The sequence below is a fragment of the Strigops habroptila genome, chromosome 3 (genome assembly GCF_004027225.2).
Source record: "Strigops habroptila isolate Jane chromosome 3, bStrHab1.2.pri, whole genome shotgun sequence".
Taxonomy (NCBI): Eukaryota; Metazoa; Chordata; class Aves; order Psittaciformes; family Psittacidae; genus Strigops; species Strigops habroptila.
This window is the reverse complement of record NC_044279.2, coordinates 79,518,244-79,540,509: the sequence shown is the minus strand read 5'-3', so window position 1 is coordinate 79,540,509 and position 22,266 is coordinate 79,518,244. Positions and strand designations below refer to the sequence as shown.

At 46.2% G+C, this 22,266-nt stretch overlaps 1 protein-coding gene across 1 annotated transcript in view; it reads right to left on the bottom strand.

Moving 5' to 3' along the window:
* The window catches only part of LOC115604907 (hydrocephalus-inducing protein homolog), a 105,055-nt gene that overhangs the window by 61,490 nt on the left and 21,299 nt on the right, over positions 1-22,266 (bottom strand). The window contains exons 11-19 of the mRNA XM_030478511.1: positions 19,290-19,408; positions 17,089-17,312; positions 15,840-15,907; positions 13,653-13,888; positions 12,449-12,549; positions 11,043-11,178; positions 10,423-10,587; positions 5,895-6,047; positions 2,151-2,389 (exon numbers count right to left, since the gene is read on the bottom strand). Of these exons, the coding sequence (XP_030334371.1) occupies positions 2,151-2,389; positions 5,895-6,047; positions 10,423-10,587; positions 11,043-11,178; positions 12,449-12,549; positions 13,653-13,888; positions 15,840-15,907; positions 17,089-17,312; positions 19,290-19,408 (1,441 nt within the window). The remainder of the gene's footprint in view (positions 1-2,150; positions 2,390-5,894; positions 6,048-10,422; positions 10,588-11,042; positions 11,179-12,448; positions 12,550-13,652; positions 13,889-15,839; positions 15,908-17,088; positions 17,313-19,289; positions 19,409-22,266) is intronic.

Genomic DNA, 22,266 nt, shown 5'->3' with positions numbered 1-22,266 from the left:
AATGAATATTCAATGGAAATGGGTTCCTTCATGTTAAGAAACACTAACTGCAGGCTAGTCTTACCCTCTATAAATCCAAGCATGACCAGGAAATGAATTGTTCCTAGAACAATTGTTGTCTTTTTTTTGAAAGGTACAGAATACAGGGCTTACAAAATAACCATCTGGCATGAGCAACTAAACAGAAACACTGAGGTGACAGTATAGAACACTCTAGTCTTGGTAACAGATTGTCAAAACATGATGTGTACAAGCTTAGTATGAAACGGTTTGTGTTTTGGACAGCAACAGATGAAAGCTTGCAGAAGCTCTGGGTAGCTGCAGGATTTGTGGCTCTAGGAAAGCCCAGCTCACCTGGATCCCATCTCAGCTCATCTGGTGGCAGTGGTTGCAACGGCAACAACTCCAAACCTGGAGGCAAAGATGTGAAAGGGGGCCAGAGGATGATGGCACAAATCACACTGACGTCCCCTCCATTGTGTAGCCAGTTTGTGGCTGCATGGAGAACAGGAGATGCTGGACAAGCACCAACCTTCCTGCAATGTAGCTGCTTAAGTGGATGGCTGCAGGCGCATATTTAAACCCCCAAAATCTATACTGAGTGCTTATGGTAGGATTAACCTGCTCTTTCTACCCCAAAATGTAGGTATCAAAGCACTGCAGACCCTCTTTGCAGCCAGAGAAAGGAGAAGGCACCTCAAGAAGACTTTTCTTCTCATCCCGAGAGGTCCCCAACACAAGGCAAACAGCAATTTGAAAAAGCTTATTTTAGTCCCAATTTTAAGAATGGCCCTGGTTTCAGACACACACGTTGGGATCAGTGAATTCCCTCCTTCCAGCTCAGCTCTTTCAATTAATTTATCCTGCCCAACCACAGCAGACTTCTCCTTTTCCTTTCAGAGCTGGTCCTGTATCCATGCCCGTGTGCCCATGCCTATGGCTGCTGCTGTGGCAAGTGAAGCAGGCAAGAGAAACAAGGAAAGAGCCACTACATCTAATAAAGAGCAGCCTGGTAGGGCGGTTGGGGAAGATGAGTGAACTGAGGGATGATACATGTCAAAGACAAATTCTGCTGCTCCTCCAGGACTCCCAGGCAGAAGGAAGGTAAAACGGCACCATTAATTTAGTCAAGGAGCTACCAACAAGCTACCGCCAAGGCTTTCCACTGTTGTGAGGTGATACTCCGTACTGAATGGAAACGCAAGCAACATTATTGCAAAAAGAAGTATGTTCAGACTTGTAATGCAGCATCTTTCAGCTGGAGGCTTCCAGAACCTACTGTTTTCCTCCAAATCTTTGTTTGATAAAGTGAGGAAATAAATCATGGAATCATAAAATAGTTTGGGTTGGAAAGGACCTTAAGAACATCCAGTTTCAACCCCTGGCCTTGGACAGGGACACCTCACACCAGACCATGTCACCCAAGGCTCTGTCCGACCTGGCCTTGAACACTGCCAGGCATGGAGCATTCACCACTTCTTTGGGCAGCCTGTGCCAGTGCCTCACCACCCTCACAGTAAAGAACTTCTTCCTTATACCTAACCTGAACTTCTCTGTCGAAGTCTGAACCCATTACCCCTTGTCCTATCACTATAGTTCCTGATGAAGGGTCCCTCTCCAGCATCCTTGTAGCCCCCTTCAGATACTGCGAGGCTGCTCTGAGGTCTCTACACAGCTTCTCTTCTCCAGGCTGAACAGCCCCAACTTTCTCAGCCTGTCTTCATACGGGAGGTGCTCCAGCCCCCTGATCATCCTCGTGGCCTCCTCTGGACTTGCTCCAACCGCTCCATGTCCTTCTTTTGTTGAGGACACCAGACCTGCAGACAGTTCTCCAAGTGGGGTCTCACGAGAGCAGAGTAGAGGGACAGGATCACCCCCTCTGACCTGCTGGTCACGCTCCTTTTGATGAAGCCCATGTATTACAACTAAAGACAATTCAGTGACAATTTAGCAACTGGTTTCCATTTTGGTAGCTTTTGAGGGTATCTAAGGTCTTTCAAGTGGCCATAAAGTGTTTCTAAAGGAATCCCTGTGGCTTCAGTAAAACGGAGCCAGGACCTTGAGCACTGAAGAAGAACTAGCCTGAAGGACTGCGCAAAACTCCTCCTTGCTGAGCCGATGGGAGAAGTGGGAGCCAAGAAATACCCTACCTGAAGTGGGGTCCCAGGTTGAGCTCTGGAGCAAAGGGTTTGTCCGTGACAATTGTGGTGCCAATGCCAACAGCCTGGACAGGGATGACAGAGGTATGGCTGTTCTTTACAAACAGATTCACCTCGTCACTGAATTCCTCCGTGTCATTCAAGTTTGCTATGACAGCCACAGACACCACAGTCTCAGGGGGGATCACTCCTTTACTGGGTTCAATCCTCCAGCGTGAGCGTTTGTCAGCCTGTAAGACAAGCCAAACACTAATTTAGGATGGAAACCATGGACCCTGGTCTCTAGTATGATGCAGGAAGAAGAAGAACTAAAGACATGAGAGTAAAACCCATAAAAGTTTGATTTCTCTAAAGCTAAGCTACAGTGTCTGGAAACAGGGAAACAGCAACTACGCAGGAACCTACTCAACCTGTATTTTACCCTCCTTTAACAGATTCACGTCATTAACCCAATTTCGCCCAACCCAAGGGATGCTCATCCTCAGGAGATGGTTATTCACCCTCCAGTCTCTCTTTTGGAGTGCACGCCAAGGGAAACTTTCTCTCTCCTGTTTTTCCAGCAACGGTGGCTGGGTTTGCAGAAGGGCTCAAGGTCAGAGGAAGTCAGAACTGCTCAAATGCCTCCACAGCAGCCACATGGCTGGGGGATACTGCTGACAGCCTGAAGAATAACTGCAAAACCAGTTGATAAAAACCCCAACACCAAAGTGTTCTTTCCCAAGAGTTAGGCAGTGCTTCTCAACAGCCCCCAAAGGACTGAAGCACTCTGCTCCCACTGATCATCAGCTGCAGCGAGGTGCCCCAGTGCCCTCCGCTCTGGAAAATTCAGCTATAAATGTTTAGAGTAGGGCAGTAAAGCAATAAGCAGAAAGAAAACTGCAAGACATGTGCCCTGTGGGCATGGCCTGGGCTTCCCAAGCACCCTCTTCCTCTGGTTTCTCATGGACATCCCTCTATGGATGTGGCAATAAAGGTGTTGGACACCCAGCCCATCTAAAACCACATTCAGAGGGTGCAAGCTTCAGAGGAGATACGCATACAATGCTCCCTGGCCAGCATGAAATGTCCTGGGATGTAGATGTACGGCCCATCATGGTGTTAGTGGCACATGTGCCACAGTTCAGTGCTGTGTTTGGAATGACAGATACTACTCACCCCAAACTCTGCAATACTGTAAGAAAAGAGCCTTTTCTCCTTTTTTTTCTTTCTTTTTTTTTTTTTTTTTTATAGAAAGCAACAATGTGCATGGAGGCCTGACACAATCCAAGCAAGTGCTTGATCCAGGTGAAGTTAGCTCGAGCTTCCATCCATCAGGCTGGCAGCACAGAGCTTTTAACAGGACACCAGCCAGCCCAAAGGAGAAGAGTATCAGCAAACCAAGAAGCACTTCAAAGTCATGGGAAGCATTACACACAACTCCCCAAAATGCCCTCAGCTAACAAGGGTAAGACGAGCTGGAGGCCAGAGAAGCAATAACTTGCTGCGCATTCCAGGTCCCAGCAGGGCGTGTAGGTGCACCAGTGACAACAACTTCTTAGCTGACTGCCCTGCATGGAGAGTGGGTCAGGTCTGCACGCCTGCATCCCAGGATGGAGCATGCCAAAGGCAGCAGTATCATTGCAGGCTCTAGCAAAATTAGAAAACTCAGCTCCATTTAATTTGCCCTCTAGAGCTGCGAAAGAAAGTCTTAAAAAAAGCAAGAGGAGAATGAGATGGAGGAAAGTAGTTGGCACAGGGTAAACACTGGGGCCTCACTAACCACATAGGATCCCACCAACCCTCTTCTGTTGTCTGTGCATCCCTTGCGTAGCTGATCACTAGCCGCAGAGGCAGCCACGGCACTGCCATCAGCCAAGGGAGATCAGCCACCAAATGGGAGACAGGGAAATCACAGCTCACCATCCTGCAGCAATCTCCAAGCAGGAAATCAGAGCAGCAACCTTGGCATTTCAGATAACACAAGACTTGGGTTCAGGGCCACAAATGAGTGAAAGATGCCCAAGTCACCCACGAGTGAGGCTAAGAGACAGCCAGAGCCAGTTCTGCTCTCAGATGTACATGTGTAGTTCACCCTGACACCCAACTGCATCTCAAATTTTATCTCCAAAATTATTCAGTCCTCTCTTCTTCCCATCAATAAACTGCCAGGCAGCCTAAGGCAGCAGCAAAGGGCAAGACTTCAACTGAGGCAGCAAAACAACACCAGAGGATGCAGCTGCTATGGGCACAGAAGTAGCTTGAGCACATCTCATCTGCTACAGTGCTGCTCCCATCAGAAAAGCAACACTGAAGAGCCCTTGCCAAAATGGTTAAGCAAGCAGGTTCCCAGGATCTGCCTCCCTGAGCAACTCCATCGTTATCAGCAGCTGTCCTGTGAAGCCAAGATGCTCACCATGGGGTAATTCAACCCTGTGGAATCAGAAGTGGGAACTATGGAGCGGCAGAGCCTGTCTTTACTGCAGGGAAAGAAACCACCCCTGAACTACCTCATATTCTTGTTCTATTTCTTGATTAGACTCAATATTTGCAGAGATTGCAGTGAAGCAGGATAGGATTTATTGCCCAATCCCACACGTGAGGGCCCTGAGGCAATGGAGAGGCAGATGGACCCTGCAAGCCCTGCTGGGTAACTGCAGGCTGCCTAGAGGAAGAAGGGAAGGCATTACACCAGGTCAGCAGTACTTAAAGAGCTCTACAGGCCAGTGCTTAGTTATAAGCATGCAAGCCCCATCATTTATACAGCAGTACCACCCATCCAAGGTGACTTGCTCTCTGCAGAGATGGACAGCTGATTTTAATTGTGGAGTGAAAGAAAGCTGCCCTGAGAATCCCTCACTTTGAGGTTACATTTATCCCCCAAACAGCTGGAAAAGCAGCAGGAGGGAAATTCAGCCCCCTCCTCCTTGGCCCAGGAGGCTGAGCCTGTACCCCATGCTTTATCCAGAGACACAACCAAGTCCCCAGTGCCAAATCTGGGTTAACCAGCTCCAGAAGTTCAACCCACCCGGCATGGTAGAAGACCAAACCTCCTCTGACCCCTGTGCTGAACCCCTCACAGATCCCCCCTCCAGTGGGGAGCACACCCCCTCCACCCCCAGCACATGAGCCCTTCCTGTCTGCATTAGCCCCGCTCCTCCTGCCAGGGGAGCAACCCAACCTCCTTCTGCTGTGCAGCTTGTCACACTATGCAGCCTCTATGAATTAAATAGCCTATTTCTGCTGCTAGATGCTCTGCAATTCTACGGAGCCCACAGACTCTGTAGGTACACAACCCCTACAAGTCTATTTTTGTGCAACAATGCAGCTGGCTTGACCCCCAGAAGGTGTGAAACTCACCTCACCGTGAGCAGTTTGAGGACAGACCTCACACTCCAGTCTCTATCTAACAGCAGTTTGACACAAAGCAAATGCAGACATAACAGGGAAACCATGCCCTTTTAGGAGCAGAGCCACAGGGTTCTCTTGATCTCAGAGTTCCAAATAAAGTGAGAACTTGTAAAAATTATCCAGGCTCATTTCTGCTCAAACATCTGTGCAAACTCTTTGTTTTACTGAGGGGTGCCTTAGCTAAAACAGCCCCCAAAGCCAGGCTCCTCTTGCTGCACTGTGATGGGATATCTTGCTTTCTCTCTCAGTGATGTGGAAATGTTGCATATAAGAAAAAAAATTAAAATCAAGTCACAGGCTGCTACGGACCAGTCATTTTCATTGGAAAATATTCCCACAGACACTCACCATCTTTGCTGAGAAGGATGCAGGGATGACAGACTGATTGGAGAGGTGGAGGGTTTGGGAAGCATCTTGCAGAACCTGAATACTGCCAAAATTTATCTTACTCGGATGCACGTAGACAACTGGTCCTTCTCCAATGCTCACTAAATGGATTTTCTGCTCCAGGAAGCAGGTAGGAAAAAGAAAAAAACAATAGGGAAAGCTGTAAGGGTACACATAGACTGGGGGATAATTCTGACTGTTTGAAGTGTTCAGTGTTGTGAGGCTGAAACAGAAGGCCTGGAGCAAGTGTGGGATCTGGAGTGGTCCCGTCTGAAAGCCATAAGCTCCTAGTTATCAGGGGATAAAGAAACCCCATTTCCTACGCATGTTTTTTCACACCTCCATGCTGTTAGCTCTCCTTTCTCTACCTTTTGCCTGCTCCCGCTCCTTATACTGCTCAGTCTGGCCCCAAACCACACTCCCTGAGCGCTGCTGCTGCACAGCCACACTGCACAGGAACTTCTTTAGTGTTCTCAAACCTATACCTGTGAAAACCAGCACAAGTCAGGAGCAAAGCTGGCTCTTCAGAGTAGAGATCATGCAAGTTAGTTGCCTCTGATTTGTGCTTATGTGCATTCCTGGTATTATAAGAAAACCAGGTATTAACTATTAATTGCATTGTTCAAGCAGTATTTTTTTCTATTGACAGTCTGAGACCCAAAAGGTCATTCTTGTAGAACTAGTGCAGACTATTGGAGGAGGAATGTGGATCCCTTTTCTAAACCACCTTCTCACAGCACTAAAACCAATAAGAACTTGGCCAGTCTTGCTGGTTTCACCAGTTCCAAACACACCAACTCTTAAACAGGATCTAAACACATCTGACAAGATGCTGTTGATTCACTGGAGGCATGGGGTATGATTTAACTACTAAAGAAGCCAGCCTCCATGATGTAAAACTTCCAGTGATGTCTGACTCAAGGAAACGGCATTGACGGCTGTCAGAATCACTAGTCCAACTGAACCAGAAGGAGCAGCTTCCAGAAATGCTCTTGTCTTGACAGGACACTAACATGTGCAAGTAGTGACCAAAAATCATGTATCAAGGCTGGTACCTCAACAATAAGGAACTGAAGCCATGCATGATGATGAACCCTTCACACCTCCGGAAGAAGGGCAGCACAGCGAGCTGCAGGAGGGGTGATGCTGCCCAAAGTTCCCGGGAAGGAGGAGTCAGAGGGAGGAGCTGTGCCTTGCCAGGCAGCTTCACTTTCAGGTGACAGCAGGGCAGAAACAGCAAAGGCAGGGCAGAAGCCTTTGGAGATGAGCAGAATAACATCTGGAGGATGCCCAGGCTAGCTGGCTTTAAGTAGAGTGTGTACTAACACAATATATGCTCACCAAGAAAAGGGCTTATTAAAAACCCCAAACCTTCACCTACAGTCTTCTTAAAAGGGACAAGGAAAAATCTGTTGAAGAGCATTACAGCAATGTGACACACAAGGAAAGAGAGTAAAGGAGACAGCAACTTTGCCAATTGTGATACTGCCACATATACACTCCCCCAAGCCCCAGCAGCACTGCTGGCTTCGTTGATTGGTATGTAATGCCACTTTGGATCATTCAGGAATGAAGAGCATCTGCCCCTGGCAGACTGCTGTGGTCTAAGTGACCACTTATTCTGGTAGCAGCCGGCTGTCAAATCCCCTGCCTGTGGCACATGAGGCTGCTTTGCCACCAGTAAAGCTAGGGTTGGGTTTCACCAGCTCCTTAATGCAGGAGATGACAACAAGCAAATCAAATCCGGCATGCAGTCACCTGCAAGCAAAATACAAGACAACAGACCCAAGGAGGGACTCTACACAGCCCAGATGAAAGATCTGTATCACATTTCACTTAAAACAGTGTAAAGACTTGGTATTGGTGCTAGACAGAGTAATTTAAGGTAAGAGCAAGCAAGTCCAGAGGAGGCCACAAAGATGCTCTGGGGCCTGGAACACCTCTCTTATGAAGACAGGCTGAGAGAGCTAGGGTTGTTCAGCCTGGAGAAGAGAAGGCTCTGGGGAGACCTTTCAATACCTAAAGGGGCTGACAAGAAAGCTGGAGAGGGGCTTTGTACAAGGACATGTAGTGATAGGACAAGGGGGAATGGATTCAAACTGATAGGGGGTAGATTTAGATTAGATATGATCTTCCCTGTGAGGGTGGTGAGGCGCTGGCATGGGTTGCCCAGAGAAGCTGTGGCTGCCCCATCCCTGGGAGTGTTCAAGGCCAGGTTGGACAGGGCTTGGAGCAACCTGGTCTAGTAGAAGGTGTTCCTGCCTGTGGCAATGGGGTTGGAAATGAGTGAGCTTTAAGGTCCTTTCCAACCCAAACCCTTCTAGGATTTTATAATATTTTGTTTTATTGGAATACATGGCAACCATTCCTCTGAGGTCAGATTTGCATCAAATGATCCATACAGGTAGGATGGATGGATGCACAGGATGTAGAACAAGAACAGCTGTTCTGCTAGGCCAGAGAGCTTTTGATGGTCCAGCTACTAGTACTCAAGCTATGAGGCAGACCTACAGAAAATGCAGATTATCTAGCCTGACACCTAGAAGCTCCCACCTGTGCAAGCAACATACGCTGCAAGGTTTCTACCAGCAGCAACCAAGCATGAGCGGTAGAAATTGAACAGGCACGCAGGGTCACTCAGTCCTACACTAGTCATTTCTTTAGGGAGAGCTAAAATTCCCCAGCTGAAATGCTCACCCTTCGGGCATGTTCACCTCAAAAAAAAGAAAAAAAAAAAAAGGTAAACTTTAAAACTACAAATTGTTAGCCCAAGGGTAAAAGCTTTGTAAGAAGCTCTCTACTGTCTCTCTACACTGCTCTCATTCCCTCTACTCTGCTGTCATGAGACTCCACTTGGAAAACTGTCTGCAGTTCTGGTGTCCTCAGCATAAGGACATGGTGCTGTTGGAGCAAGTCCAGAGGAGGCCATGAGGGTGATCAGGGGGCTGGAGCACCTCACCTATGAAGACAGGCTGAGAAAGTTGGGGCTGTTGAGCCTGGAGAAGAAAAGCTGTGTAGAGACCTCAGAGCAGCCTCCCAGTATCTGAAGGGGGCTACAAGGATGCTGGAGAGGGACTCTTCATCAGGGACTATAGCAATAGGACAAGGGGTAATGGGTTTAGACTTCAACAGGGAAGTTCAGGTTAGATATAAGGAAGAAGTTCTTTACTGTGAGGGTGGTGAGGCACTGGAACAGGCTGCCCAAAGAAGTGGTGAATGCTCCGTCCCTGGCTGTGTTCAAGGCCAGGTCAAACAGAGCCTTGGGTGACATGGTCTATTGCGAAGTGTCCTTGCCCATGGCCGGGGGTTGGAACTAGATGATCTTAAAGTCCTTTCCAACCCAAACCATTCTATGATTCTATGAAATCTGTAGTTAAAAAGCAAGCTCACAGTTCAAAAACTGGTTATTCTAGTGGGGAGAAACTGTCCTCTTCCAGGGAAACATGCCTTATATTTATGAGCAACTATTGTCAAAACTTCAGACCTTCCTGCATGGCCTTCCTGTTGACTGATTTACATGCACATCCACAACAACCTGGGTGGAGATGTTCAGTGGCACCCAGGGGATTTAGCATCATCATTTCTATTCATTATAATAAAAGTTTAAATCCCTGCAACTACTTTCAAAATGTCAGCCTTCTTTTCTGTTACAGAAAGCTTAATGTTCCTAGGAATCCTCTGACATCCTCTTCTGTGCTCAGAAAGATGACAAGATATTTTAAAACAGCTGCTTCAAAAGTTAAAATCATTTTAAATTGAAGTTTAACTAAATTTGTTCTCAGTTCCAGCTAGATAGAGCCAGGACACTACATACACTATTCTCTTGCCTACATTTTGTTGTCATTGCTGTTGTTGCATATGTCTGAATGCAAACAATATCTTTCAGGAGGCCTCAGACCAGAAACGCTTTGCCTATCCGTTTCCACACTTCGTGGTAAAAAAAAGTCTCTGTGCTCCAGATGCAAGTGGTGTGGAGACTCACGTATCTTTTGCTTGGACTTTTTGTAAAGAGATATGATGGATGGATAGTTCTCAGATATCATGGACCTGACTTTTAGGAAAGCTTAAATCCATCTTTGGACAGAACGTCACTTTGGCACAGTTTCTAACACAAAGCTTGCTGTAGTAGGGTTTAGGGGTGTCCCTATGTGCTCCCGAACAAAAGTTCTAACAAAGCAGCAATTGCTGTTCAGCTATAACACAGCAGAGTATAAGACCCAAGGATTGTTCTGGGTTTCAAACTGGGCTTGTTATCCCATCTCACATATCCATAATTAAATGCTGCGCCAGACACTCAGATTACCACCTAAAAGGATACCATCCTTCCTCTTCTCTAGGCATTAGTTGTTGCTTATGCCATGAATCCCTTCTTTCCTTGTCCACACCAGTCATATATTACAAATTCTTGTTTTCCCTGGACGAATCCCTGCACACTTTATGCTCCACCAAGATGAGCTGCACAAAGGCACATGCCTTCCCTAGCACTCACCAGTGGGGAACCTTTACTCCCAAACACGGCAACATGAGCAAGAGTGTCCTGCTGTCCTGTCACCTGGGCTTCCAGTGTGAACGGGACCTCCACTGAGCTGTGAGGTTGGATAATTCCACGCGGCATGGAGCTGGAGTACCATACAGCAGCATCATCCTTGTGTTCCTATAAGGAACAGAATCAAATACAACTTCAAAGTGACCTTTGAGGAAACTTTTCAACTCTTTAACATCTACCACAACGGCAAGTCACACACATTTTCAAAAATCCCTAGGAGAAAGCAGAAAGGCACAAAACAAGATGCAAGACTTGTATGGGCTCAGCATCCTCAGGGGGTCCAAAAGCTGCTGCATCCACAAACACCCACTGCTGTGCTGGCAGCCTCCTTGCAGCAGCTTTTCACAACCCTCCAAGTTCTCCTGCACGAAAACACCCCAAAAACTAGCATATAAACTGCTTCCTAAAGAGTTTAAACTGCTTCCTGAAGTTTATATTCAAGTTGGTTCCTGTTCTCAGCAAACCTTTAGGTCTCACTATAAATCAGCAAGGTCTTAACAACCCTTTTTTCCTAATAAACACTTGATAACATTTGAGGGCAGGAGGTGGATGGAATGCCAAACCTGAGGAAGAACCCCATAGCAGCCTGGAAGGTCGCTGTCATTCACAAGCGTCAGTATCTGCTGATAAGGGAATTTTAGAAAGCACCGTCCAAACGTCATGATAGGGTCAAGTACTCGCAGCGGAGGAACTACACATCTAGACAAAGAGACAACCAAAAGGAAATTAGATACTGAGAGAATGCAGAATTTGTTTACTCCACGAAAAGCATGAAATAGAGCATAACACAGTTGTCACTGTCAAACAGACATTTAATACCCCTACAGCCATAAATCGCCTTCAACTTCTTTTCACCCAACAACCTTTTGTAAAGGAGGGGCAGACCCTGGGACTCATCATCGCAACGGCTTTCAAGTGCCCAGGCAGAGCACGGTGCCTGGCCCCAGATAGGCTTTGCCCCTCTTTTGGCCCAGGAGCTTGCAAGGACCCTCCCAACAGTCCCACCAAGGTGTGAGCTCCGGGGGAGCCTTCTCGCCAAGGAGCAGCACTTGCCAGGGCTCAAGGAACACCACACTCTAGTGCCTCAGTGAAAACGACCCCCTCCTCTTCCACACCACTGTTGCCCTGCCTGAAAACCCAGCAATTTGCCCCAGTGACAGAAGCCATGGGTCATCACCTGTCTTACACAGTGGGTGATCACTCTCTCCCAGTCCCTACAGCTACCTTGCTCCTTCACCCCATGGGTCCACACACTGTGTGTTCCCGTTTGTACTTGTTTTACAGAACTGCAGCCCAGGCGTTGACTGGATGACTCTGCCTGGGAGAAGGAACACCACCACTGAACCGCATTCCTCTTGTAATTAAACTGACACCCACTGCAGCATAACAGGCTTGAATCTGGCTGCAGCAAGAACAACTTTTGGCTTAAGTCTGAGAAAATTAATGCTCAAAAGAACCAGAGGGAAGCAGAGAAACCTGAGCTCACCTTCCACACCAAGGACTATTTTCCCCTTCGTAAGATTTCGCCTTTACTTTTCCCTCACCAGTCCTGCCATAAGCCCTTTTCCCATTTGCACGTGCCTTCACTAACTGAACCAGACACCAGCTTTCAGCAGGCTGCTTGCTGTGGCCCAAACCGATGCTGTATTTTGCTTGCAACCCAGCACAAGTCTACCATTTGCAGGATGAAGGAGGGGTGGCCCTTTGGAAATGGTACACTTCAAGAACCAAAAAAACAGGCTAATAATATAATCACTATTCCCTTCAGAGAAAAGCTCAGGGCTGTACCTGCCCTCTGAGCACACGGGCTGCTTTCAGTACACTACTGTTCTCCTGTCTAGCTGGGCAGAAGTAGCACATTAAGCAATGCTTCTCATTTGGAGCTGGAGCCACCAAGCCATGTGCAAGGCAGTATGCTGGAGTCAGATGCATGAGGAAAGATGATCAGCTGCAAGGAAATCACTGGTACCTGGCTGTGAGGAGCAGCGCCAACACCTCCTTGCCAACACCATCCACATCTACCACCAGTGCCAGCCTGTATCTCTTCACAGTGTTGGAACACAGAGTGACCTAGTGGAAGCAGAGCATCAAATACTTCATCACTCCCAAAAGCCATAGGCCATGTGTGGTGTCCTCCAGCTCTCATTCTACAGTAAGGAAAGGGAGGATTTCTTAGATATTAGGAAGATCAGATATCAGGAAGAAGTCCTTCCCTGTGAGGGTGGTGAGACACTGGCACAGGTTGCCCAGAGAAGCTGTGGCTGCCCCGTCCCTGGCAGTGTTCAAGGCCAGGTTGGACAGGGCAACCTGGTCTAGTGGAAGGTGTCCCTGACCATGGCAGGGGGGAGGGGTGGTGGTATTACATGATCTTCCAACCCTTCCAGTCTAACAAGGTCTGTTCCAACCCAAACCAGTCTATGATTCTATGATTTTGCCTTAATTCTTCTGCTGGTCCACGTGCAGAGCACAGTCTCTGCGAGTAACAAAAGTCTTCTGACAATATCTGAATAGTTAAATAAACCTTGCAGTTATCAGGGCATACGTAAGCTAAACTAAAGCACAATTAGAATAAGGCTCTACTCATCACTGTATTAAAATTAAGGGGCCAATTTTTAATTTCAGTTACAATAGCATTAATCCAGAGGAAATCTATGGACTTTTAACAGAATGAGTTGAACTTTACAGTGGGAAGCTGAGGGCAAAATGTGGTCCAGCAGATGCTGTGCAGTTCATGGCTGCCAGAGCTTTTTCAGTCCCCACTGGAGATCACTGCAGTGAATACAACTCATTCTGCTCAACAGGACACAAGGAACAAGACTGGGAAGAAAAGCCAACTGCATTATACAATGACACCTCTCTTTTTAACAGCTGCCTTTTGGCCTCATCCTTCCTCTGCCCATTTGAAATCAAAGAAATCATTCCAAGCAGCTCTCAAAACCACAAGAATGGCTTCTCTACTTGACCATATGGTACATGATCTTCAGGTTATGATTTTGGAAACAAAATGGTGCTCCTTCAGAAAAGTCCCAGAGCAACCCAGCAAACAAAAGCCTAACAATAGTGCAGGTATCTTACTCACATTATGCTCAAAGCTAGCAGTGCTGAAGCCTGCTCACACATCAGTGAAGCTTCAGCTCACCTCTAAAGCACTTACGGCTGGACTTGCCCCATACCTGGATATCCAGGTGTCCATGGGCACAGACAGTCCCCCTGCAGGGCCTGATGGTAAATTCGGTTGGCTTGACATGACCTTGGGCTCCCTTTCTCCAGGACGGACAAGTTTTCTCTGACACTTGATCAAAACTGGTCACACTGGGCTCTCCCAGGCCGTCCCCAGGAATGTGAAGATTGAAGGTCATGGGCACCAAGGAGGTGTTAGTAAGGCGACATGACAAGGTGCGAGGAAAGCCTAGGAAAATGACACAAGTATGAATTTATGCACCAATTATCCCTAGATTCCTGGTGTGAATATCCTGTTATAATAAAACTGTGTTTGGAGTTTAGCTATTTTCAATCTGAATTACAGCTAATTGAGAAGCTCAGTGAGGAATTAATCATCAAGTAAGCTCCCTTTTATGCTGATCACAGAGGTTGCTTCCTTGGAAATGCCCACTCTTAGCAATGCTAAGCATTAGAAGTTTCTCTCTAACTGTGAGGAGCAATCTCACCTACCCCCAAAACGGCACCATTTATTTCTCACTCACTAGTGTGAATTCAGACAGACCATTTACTCTGAAAATTCAATCCATAAAATTCCCTGTTAACTCCGCAAACACTTCCAGTTTTCAATAGATAAAAGCAGCACATGGTCATTGACGAGAAGCTACAATAAAAGAAAGGAAGGATGAAATTGGGAACTATAGCAAGATGCGAAGCACTCGAAAACAGTTTCTCTAGTCAGGATCCGTAAGGCTTCTCCTGTTTTGGGGCAACCAGACAGAGCATCTGACAACTTCACTGGAGCCTAACCTGATGCTTGCTTAGAAATTAGCAGGAACCATTTCCCACCTTACCTAAGAAGCGAGGACATCACATCATGCTGCAGACTGGCTTTGCTTACTGCCCTCAAAGGTTTACATCACTTTAGCTTTGATACTTGCTTTCTATAATGGAAAACCAGTGATACAACCACACCTGGTGGGGTGTTCTGCAGAGACAGGACCACAACCTGCCCAGGAGTAGACATCTGACTTGGCTGGCCAGCTCTGCAAGGAGGAGACGTGTCCCACGGCCTGCATACCAAGCGTTATTTGAATACAGATGGGGAGGCAAACCAACTGCAGAGGCAGCAGATAGCTCTTTCACACCCATCACCGGTGACCGTTGCCTACCTTCAGCAATTGAGAGGCAGGAGGTGTATAAAAAGGAAACACAGACTCCACAATCCTGAATGAGACCCAAGTCACCAGATGAAGACAACAGTCAGCAGCAGTTGCAAAAAACAGAACAGCTGCCTTCAGCTGAGAAGGACTTATTAAGGAAGTCAGATTAAATAGGATGACTCTCCTACTACATGACCACATTTCTGCCTGGTGCATTTCTTGTGTTTTAGTTATTCAAAAGGAAACAAAGAAGTGACAAAGTGGTGATGTTAGGGATGTTGTTCAAGAAAGTTAATGAGTTTTCTCTAGAAGTCCATAGACTTCTAAAAAGCATGAAAACACAGAGGCATCCTGGGCACAGAATGATAATGGCCCTTTAATCAGTCCTGATAAACAGCTGATTTCACGTTTAAACTTCAGACCATCTCAGTAAAAAGCCCTTTGTGAGATTGAGATGGAGTACCAGAATCTGAATTTCAATGGAGATGCTCTGGGTGTGCAGCCACTGGCCCAAAGAGTTGGGCTTTTGGTGGGAAAGGAGAAGCAGCCAAGTCTCTGAGGACATCGGTGCCTGATGCAGAGCAGTTGTTTGGGCATATTACCTGGGAGGCAATAACAAAGTGCCCTCATAGCACTAATTAACTTCTCACACTAAAGGTCAGGTGGGTAAATGGTGCCCTTACCTTACAACAGGAACATTTACCTAGAGCAGCTATAGGCTTACACTCCCTTCTCCTGTGGTCCCATCCCTGGGACCCTTCTGGGACAAGGACCTTTACAGTAATTCTGCTGCCAGGAACTGGGAGGCTGGGGATGAACTGACTGTGAGGGACACCAGAAAACACTGATTTTCTATTTCTTTGGTCTTATTTGATCTCACGATGGCAAAATACTGCCTAGGGAACCAGCAGCCCTGGTTTTAACATCCTAAAGGCTACTATGGAGGAACACAAGTGACAGATGTTCCTAAGTTGAAGTGCTCCATTTTGGTAATGCACAGACCTCTGAGCCTATGGTCCAAGCCCAGGGCACACTCACCAAAGGAGACATCACCGAAGCAGAGGAAAGGTACATCGAAATGAAATGTTGGTCCAATGACACAGCCCCTGTGAGGACAAAGACAGGCAGACGAGCTATTGGCTTGGTTAAAGAGAACTGCAAAGCCTTCAGCTTTCATTACTGCTCCAACGGGTAAAAGCCGGTCTCAGAAGCACAGTGCACATTTATCTTGTGTCCATGCATAAATCAAACCAAAATTGGTTGGCGAGCTTAAATACACTGTACCTCGAGTGTTTTCCTCTGGTGGGTTGTTGGATACGTTGTCTCTGCGAAATCTCTCTGTTTTTCAAATAGCCCCAAAGGCAAACAGGAATACACAAGCATCATGCAAAATATTTGCTACTCGTTCAAAGGTTCTGTAATTGTCAGAGTCCTTTTGCTCAAAGTATCCAACCATATTTCTTCTGCTGCAATCAAGAGAACTAATTTCTTCCAAATCCTGGACCTCCCGAATCGGGTTACAAGAATAACCTGCTGCCCGATAGGATGTGCTATTGCTGTCACAGATCTCCGGCCCCTATATTCTCTCTTCATCATCATTCAATTCCAGAAGAGTTTCAGAGTTGGGTATTTGCTTATCCTGTATCTCTGAGCTATATCCTAATGCTGATCACACTCTAACAAACACCACTTGATTCTTATCTGGATATTCGTACTGAATTATGTTAGAAGCTTCCTCAAAAAGAGGATGCAGCATTTGGCTGAAATGGCAGCAATCAGAATAAAAATTAACTAAAGCAACATCTGCCTCATGTAAAATGTCATCTGCATTTCCACCATCTAGACTTGTCATTTCAGTTCTTATCTGGTGAGACCACACCTGCAGACACTGGTCCAGGTTGCCCAGAGTGGTGGTAGATGTCCCATTCCTGGAAATGTTCAAGGTCATGTTGGATGGGGCTCTGAGCAACCTGATCTAGTTGAAGTTGCCCCTGCTCATTGCAGAGGTGTTGGATTAGGTGACCTTCCAACCCAAACTATTCTATGATTCCCCCCTGCAAACAATTACATTTCATTTGCTGCTGCAGCGGCAAGGAGTCAAGGTCAAGCTGAAGTCTAGGGTAAAAAGCCTTGGCTCTTAGCGTGGGGATGCTAGGATCAGAGCCAAGACTTAAGACCTTAGCATACCCTTTTTTTTCTCTGCTCCATCGTAAAATGAAGTAGGTGGGAGATTATTACCTAGAGATAGCTACAAATGTGACCAACAAGCTCTTATAACCCTCCTCACCTGATAGTCAAGGCCACAGGCTCAGGGGATCTGTCCACGCTGAACATGAATTCTTCTGTGAACTGCCCCAGGATGGTGGGTCTGAAGGAGATCCGGATGACTTGGTACCCACCCAGCAAAACAATGCCCTCCTGCGGGGTAAAAGTGAAGCAGGAGCCCAGAGCTGTAGCTGGAAAGACCAAGCTGAAGGGAGCATCGATGGCTCCTTTGTTAAGCAGGATCGCCTACAGCACCAAGAAAGCAAAATGGAAATACATGAGGAGAAGGCTGATTGGTTTTCTAATTAAACAATTTGTTTTCCAAATAAACAATTAACATCTGTAGGAGGCAGAAGTTGCTGCGTGCTGCTGCTTGACAGAAGCCAAAGAAAATACAACATGACAAGTTCTGCCTTTGGTATTTTTCATGCAAAGCAATGATAAGTTCACATAAACAGCATCACTCTGGGTTTATTCCACTGACACAGAGCAGTCCACTTTTGACTTGCAGTGCAGAGGACCTGTTCAGCATCACCAAGCTGATTTAGACCCGTCTTTAAGAGCCATAAAGGGCAGCTGCATCATTACTAGTGAATCATCACATAACTGCTTCTGCTCCAGATGAGTCGATCCTGACATGGGTAGAACACATTCAGCATCCATTGCAGCCAGAAAGTTTATTGCATGCAGAAGAAACCTCAGGAAACCCTATAACCAACTTCAGAAGCACTCCCCTACTCTGTTATGGTACATAATTTAGGTTTATTTTATTTTTTTATTTTTATCTGATAGTTTCTCAGTCCTTGCTCAAGCAGACATTCAAGAGAGGACAAGAGTGAGGTGCACAGCAGCTCCACCTATTTACGAATTCACTATTGTTTAGAAGAAAAAGCAAACTTGGAACCAAGCCAAGTTGAGAAATCAACTGCCTCAAACAAATGACACAATTCCACAGCATTTGTTGAGATTCATTTGCTGAGAAACACCCACATCTTTCTGTCGAGTACCAGCATGAGCATACTGCCCCTCACCAACAAACGTACCCAAAGCAAAGCTGTTCTAATTGCTGCAGGGTGAAATCCTGCCATTCCCTGCACCTACCTATTTTCTTTGCATTTCTTTTCCCTAATTTTTGTCCTTGCAAAACCTGTCAGAAAAATTCAATCAGAAGCAGAGAGATGTCCCTTATTTTTTTTGTGAATATTCACATATTCAAACTCTGCAACGGTAACTTGAAAACTACTCTCTCCTCTCATGTGTTTTACACCTTAATTACAAATTGCACTTAGGGATCCTATGCCAGGATGAAGTTTACCTCCAATCTCACTGCTTAGTACAGCTCTAACAGTATCATCTACTTATTCACATTGTCTCAAGGAAAATAATGAATTGATGTAGAGACAATCAATATCAGCATTAAAAATGCAGAGAGAGCACAGTATTTTGGTAAGAAAACACCATAATGTGTCCTTCCCTGCCACAGTCAAGCTTTTGAAAGTGTCTCGCATGATGCATTGCCTTACCCTCTACTTCTTTCAGTTGCTCTATGTCATTTGTCTTTGCAGAAGACTTGATGCTGTTGGGGAGGGGGGAAGGCAAATATGTAGAAGGTTCCTGTGCTTCATTTCCAGAAATGCTTTGCTCTTCACAGAGCCAGCAATGCACCAAGTTTGAAGTGTGGCAAGAGACTGGTCAGCAAAGGAAAGCACTCCCAACTTCTTTGCAAGGGACAGCTCTGAGCTGGACAGCTTTCCTTCGACTCCCAGGAACTGGTGGGGATGCACTTAACTGAAAACCATTTGCAACTGACTCAAGTTCAAACACAGTAAATTTGTTCCAGCAGCCTTTTAACAGCCAGAGTACAAAGGTGCATCTAGGGTTGAAACAAAAACCTCTAAATACTTATCTTTTTGACCCAGTGTTGCTTTCATGTATCAAGTTTGGTTGGTTGGTTAGTTGTTTTTTTGCATTAAACCTCCCAGCTGATCTCAAAGGGAGGTTGCCAAAAAGCAGGGATTAGGGCTTCGTGAACAACATATACACCTTTCAGACCTCATCAAAAGTATCCAGACTCCGTGATACCCCCCAGATTTGACTATTAAGTCAAATATTCCCTGCTCACAACTGCCAGAGTTGCCAGAAATCCTGCAGGTCCACAAGGCTCACTGCTGTCCCAGGAGCCATCACCATCCAGCCCAACCCCTGCAAACCCCTACTGCTCACCTCATAGCTGAGGGCTGAGCCAACAAAAACCTCCCCGATGTCCAGAAGGTCAAAGTTGAAGCGGAGCTGGGGCCCGACGCCTTCCCCGCTGATGCACAGGGGCAGCCTGGTCTCACGGCCTGGGGAGAGAGAACCCTTTCAGTACAATTCCCTCTGTTAGCCTCGATTTTCCAGGTTGCCTCAGTGCTAGGCCAGCTCAAGACACTGAAGGATGCCTTGGGACTGGTTTCTCATTTCTAACCGACCCCTTGGGCTGGTTTGTAATTTAGTGATTGGTTTGCACCCTGAAAAAGTGATGCTGAGTTTAAAACAAGATCTCTGAATCTCTTTCCATGACTTCCATGAGCTTTGACATCCATTCAGTGAAGGCACAAAGCTCAGGAAACAGAACTGAAGATAAGAATCCACGGTCTATACTGATGCAGAGACAACAGCACGGGAGTCAAGATGCACTAGCCCAAGCAAGGTGAAGCTCCTTGCTAACAGCGACATGCACATCTGAGAGCAGGCAGAACATCTCAGCCAATGCCTGTGCCTAATACGTAGTTCAGTATCGGGATGCTCCAGGGCTCACGTTCTGCAGCAGTGCCTAAATAAGACAGGGTTTTATGATCTCCAGAGAGGAGAAGCACTCACCTACCCCATCAAGACACCAAGACATCATCTTTGTAAAGACACCTTACTTGAAGCATGCTGGGCAGTTTTGGAAAACCAGCCTCCTCACTACTGAGATCAGATAAGCCATAAATGTACTACTAACATGCATATCCATTGTTGAAAGGCAACTGAGACCGCAAGGCTTATAGCTAAACTCCAAGATGCTAATTTTCTTCTCTAAGTCTGCTAAGATGACATAGTGCAGGACCTTTCAGTCTGAAGGCTGTTCTGAACCTCTGGAGCAGCCTGAAGTGCCTGAATCTTAAGCTCAAATTTTGGCTTGGGTCTCCCTGCCATCCCATTCTACTCTGCATGGAAAGCAAGTAGCATAAGGAGGAGAAGAAAGCCCCCAAGTTGTACATAACCTTCACTGTAGCTTTTCTGCAAAGACATCCTCTATCCTTCAAGCTCCTTTTGTGCGATGCTCGCCATTAGCTGAAGATCACTGATTGAAGGTTGATTTTTTTTTTTTTTAAATCTGCTGCACAGTTATTCCTGAATGTCCCAAATGAATAAGCAAAGTTTTCTATTGCAAAGAGCAGCCTGTGTGTGACAACATGGTGAATAGATCACAACTTGAAAACAACTCTCCTGCAACAGCCTTTGCAATGATTGCTGACTTCAATCTTGAAATCCTGGGATGAGGATGTTTGATAATGTCCAAAGCCAGGAAGGAAAAGCTAGGGAGCTTTTGTGCACTGCAGCAATTTTTAAGTGGATCCAGACAAAGCCCACCTGAAAGCAGAGATGCTTCACAGCTCTGGCATTAATTGGCGGGCTGTGTATTTCTGTTTCACTGGCACCGCAAAATGGGCAGGCAGTGTTGGGTGCTCACTGTCAAAAGATTTCTCTATCTTGCATCACGTGTGGCTTAATTTTCATTAAAAACTCTAGGTCTAAACCACCAAAGGTTTAGGAAATGGCAAAGATTTCTAAGTGACAAGCTTTTGTCCATGATCATGCTGATCAAAAAATCAGTGGCAATGTTTCCCCATTCTGCAGTAAGTCCTCAACCTCTCCAGAAGGTCCATGGAAAACCATCCTTTTTTCTACTCCTACACTGATCCTGGAACTTTAGGAAGTCCCAGAAATTCTGCTCTTCTGCCTTCCAGGTGAACCTCGGAGAGCGCTTTTCCCAAAGAAGGAGGAGCAGACCAAAATACATGCAACATTCAGGACAGCTGAGAGGAAAACTAACCAAACCAACAAAACAAGTGTACGTCCTCCTCTTTGCTGGGAGCTGGGGCTTTCAGCAGCATCCAGCCCTTGCCCAAGGCCTGGGTATAGCTGGGCTGTGATGCTCCCACTGCAAAACATTCTGAAGCATGCAGACCAAGGGCATAGAGTGACTACAGCCTCCTTGTCCTCAATCCCAAAGCCACACCTGGCACTGCAGAATGAGAATTTGGATCTCAGCAGGAATAATACCTTGGCACGTCATGTGGGGTGTACAGTTTGGCATTGCTGCCTCAATTTTAAATAAATAGGGTGTAAGTGGCCCAACATAGGACTTTGTTGCCAAATTCCTTAACTCCTGCTGCTTTCTGACACTCCTCTTCTTGTTCACAGAATGTGACTGGTTTTGAACATGATTCCCATCTGACCATGTTAATAAATGCAGATCCACAATTTACATGATGCAGGACATCACAAGGTAAAGGAGTGATCATCATTTGGGATTTTGCTTCTCCCTGCAAAAGTGGCTTAGAAATGGGTTTTAGAAAAAATCAGATGTAACCGAATATATTTCCATATGCAGAAAAAAACCCAAAACAAACAAACAAACAAACAAACAAACAAATTAGGTTTCTGAAGATCCTAACATGTGCTTCCTTCCAATTCCTACAGCTTTATTTGCATGAATAACTAAGAAAGTAAATTTTGAGCTGAAATACTTGCCAAGAGCAAATTTCAAACCTTTTCAAACCAGCTTTGCAGTTGCACCCTCCAGAAAAGGAGCCTGGTTGGTGAAGGACCATGAGCCTTGCACCCCTTCCTCTTTGACAGAAAAACCATAGTGTTCCCTGGATTTGACAGTCATCTCCCACTCTTGAAAAACACCTTAAGCAGCAACATGCAGAGACATAGAGGAAGGACAAGGTAACCTGAAGCATGCAGCCTGCCAAAAGCATTCCCTACCCTATACTAGCACAACAAAGCAACTACCTCTGTAAGAGCAGAGGTGGTACAAACTCAGGTGGGTCAGTGATAACTGCTCCCAGAAGAGGACTTGACACCACCTCTGTAAGACAAGGCGACCATAAAGCCTGTCTAGCAGACTGCTCATCCTTCTGAGAACAGCAAGCCCTGTACAATGCTA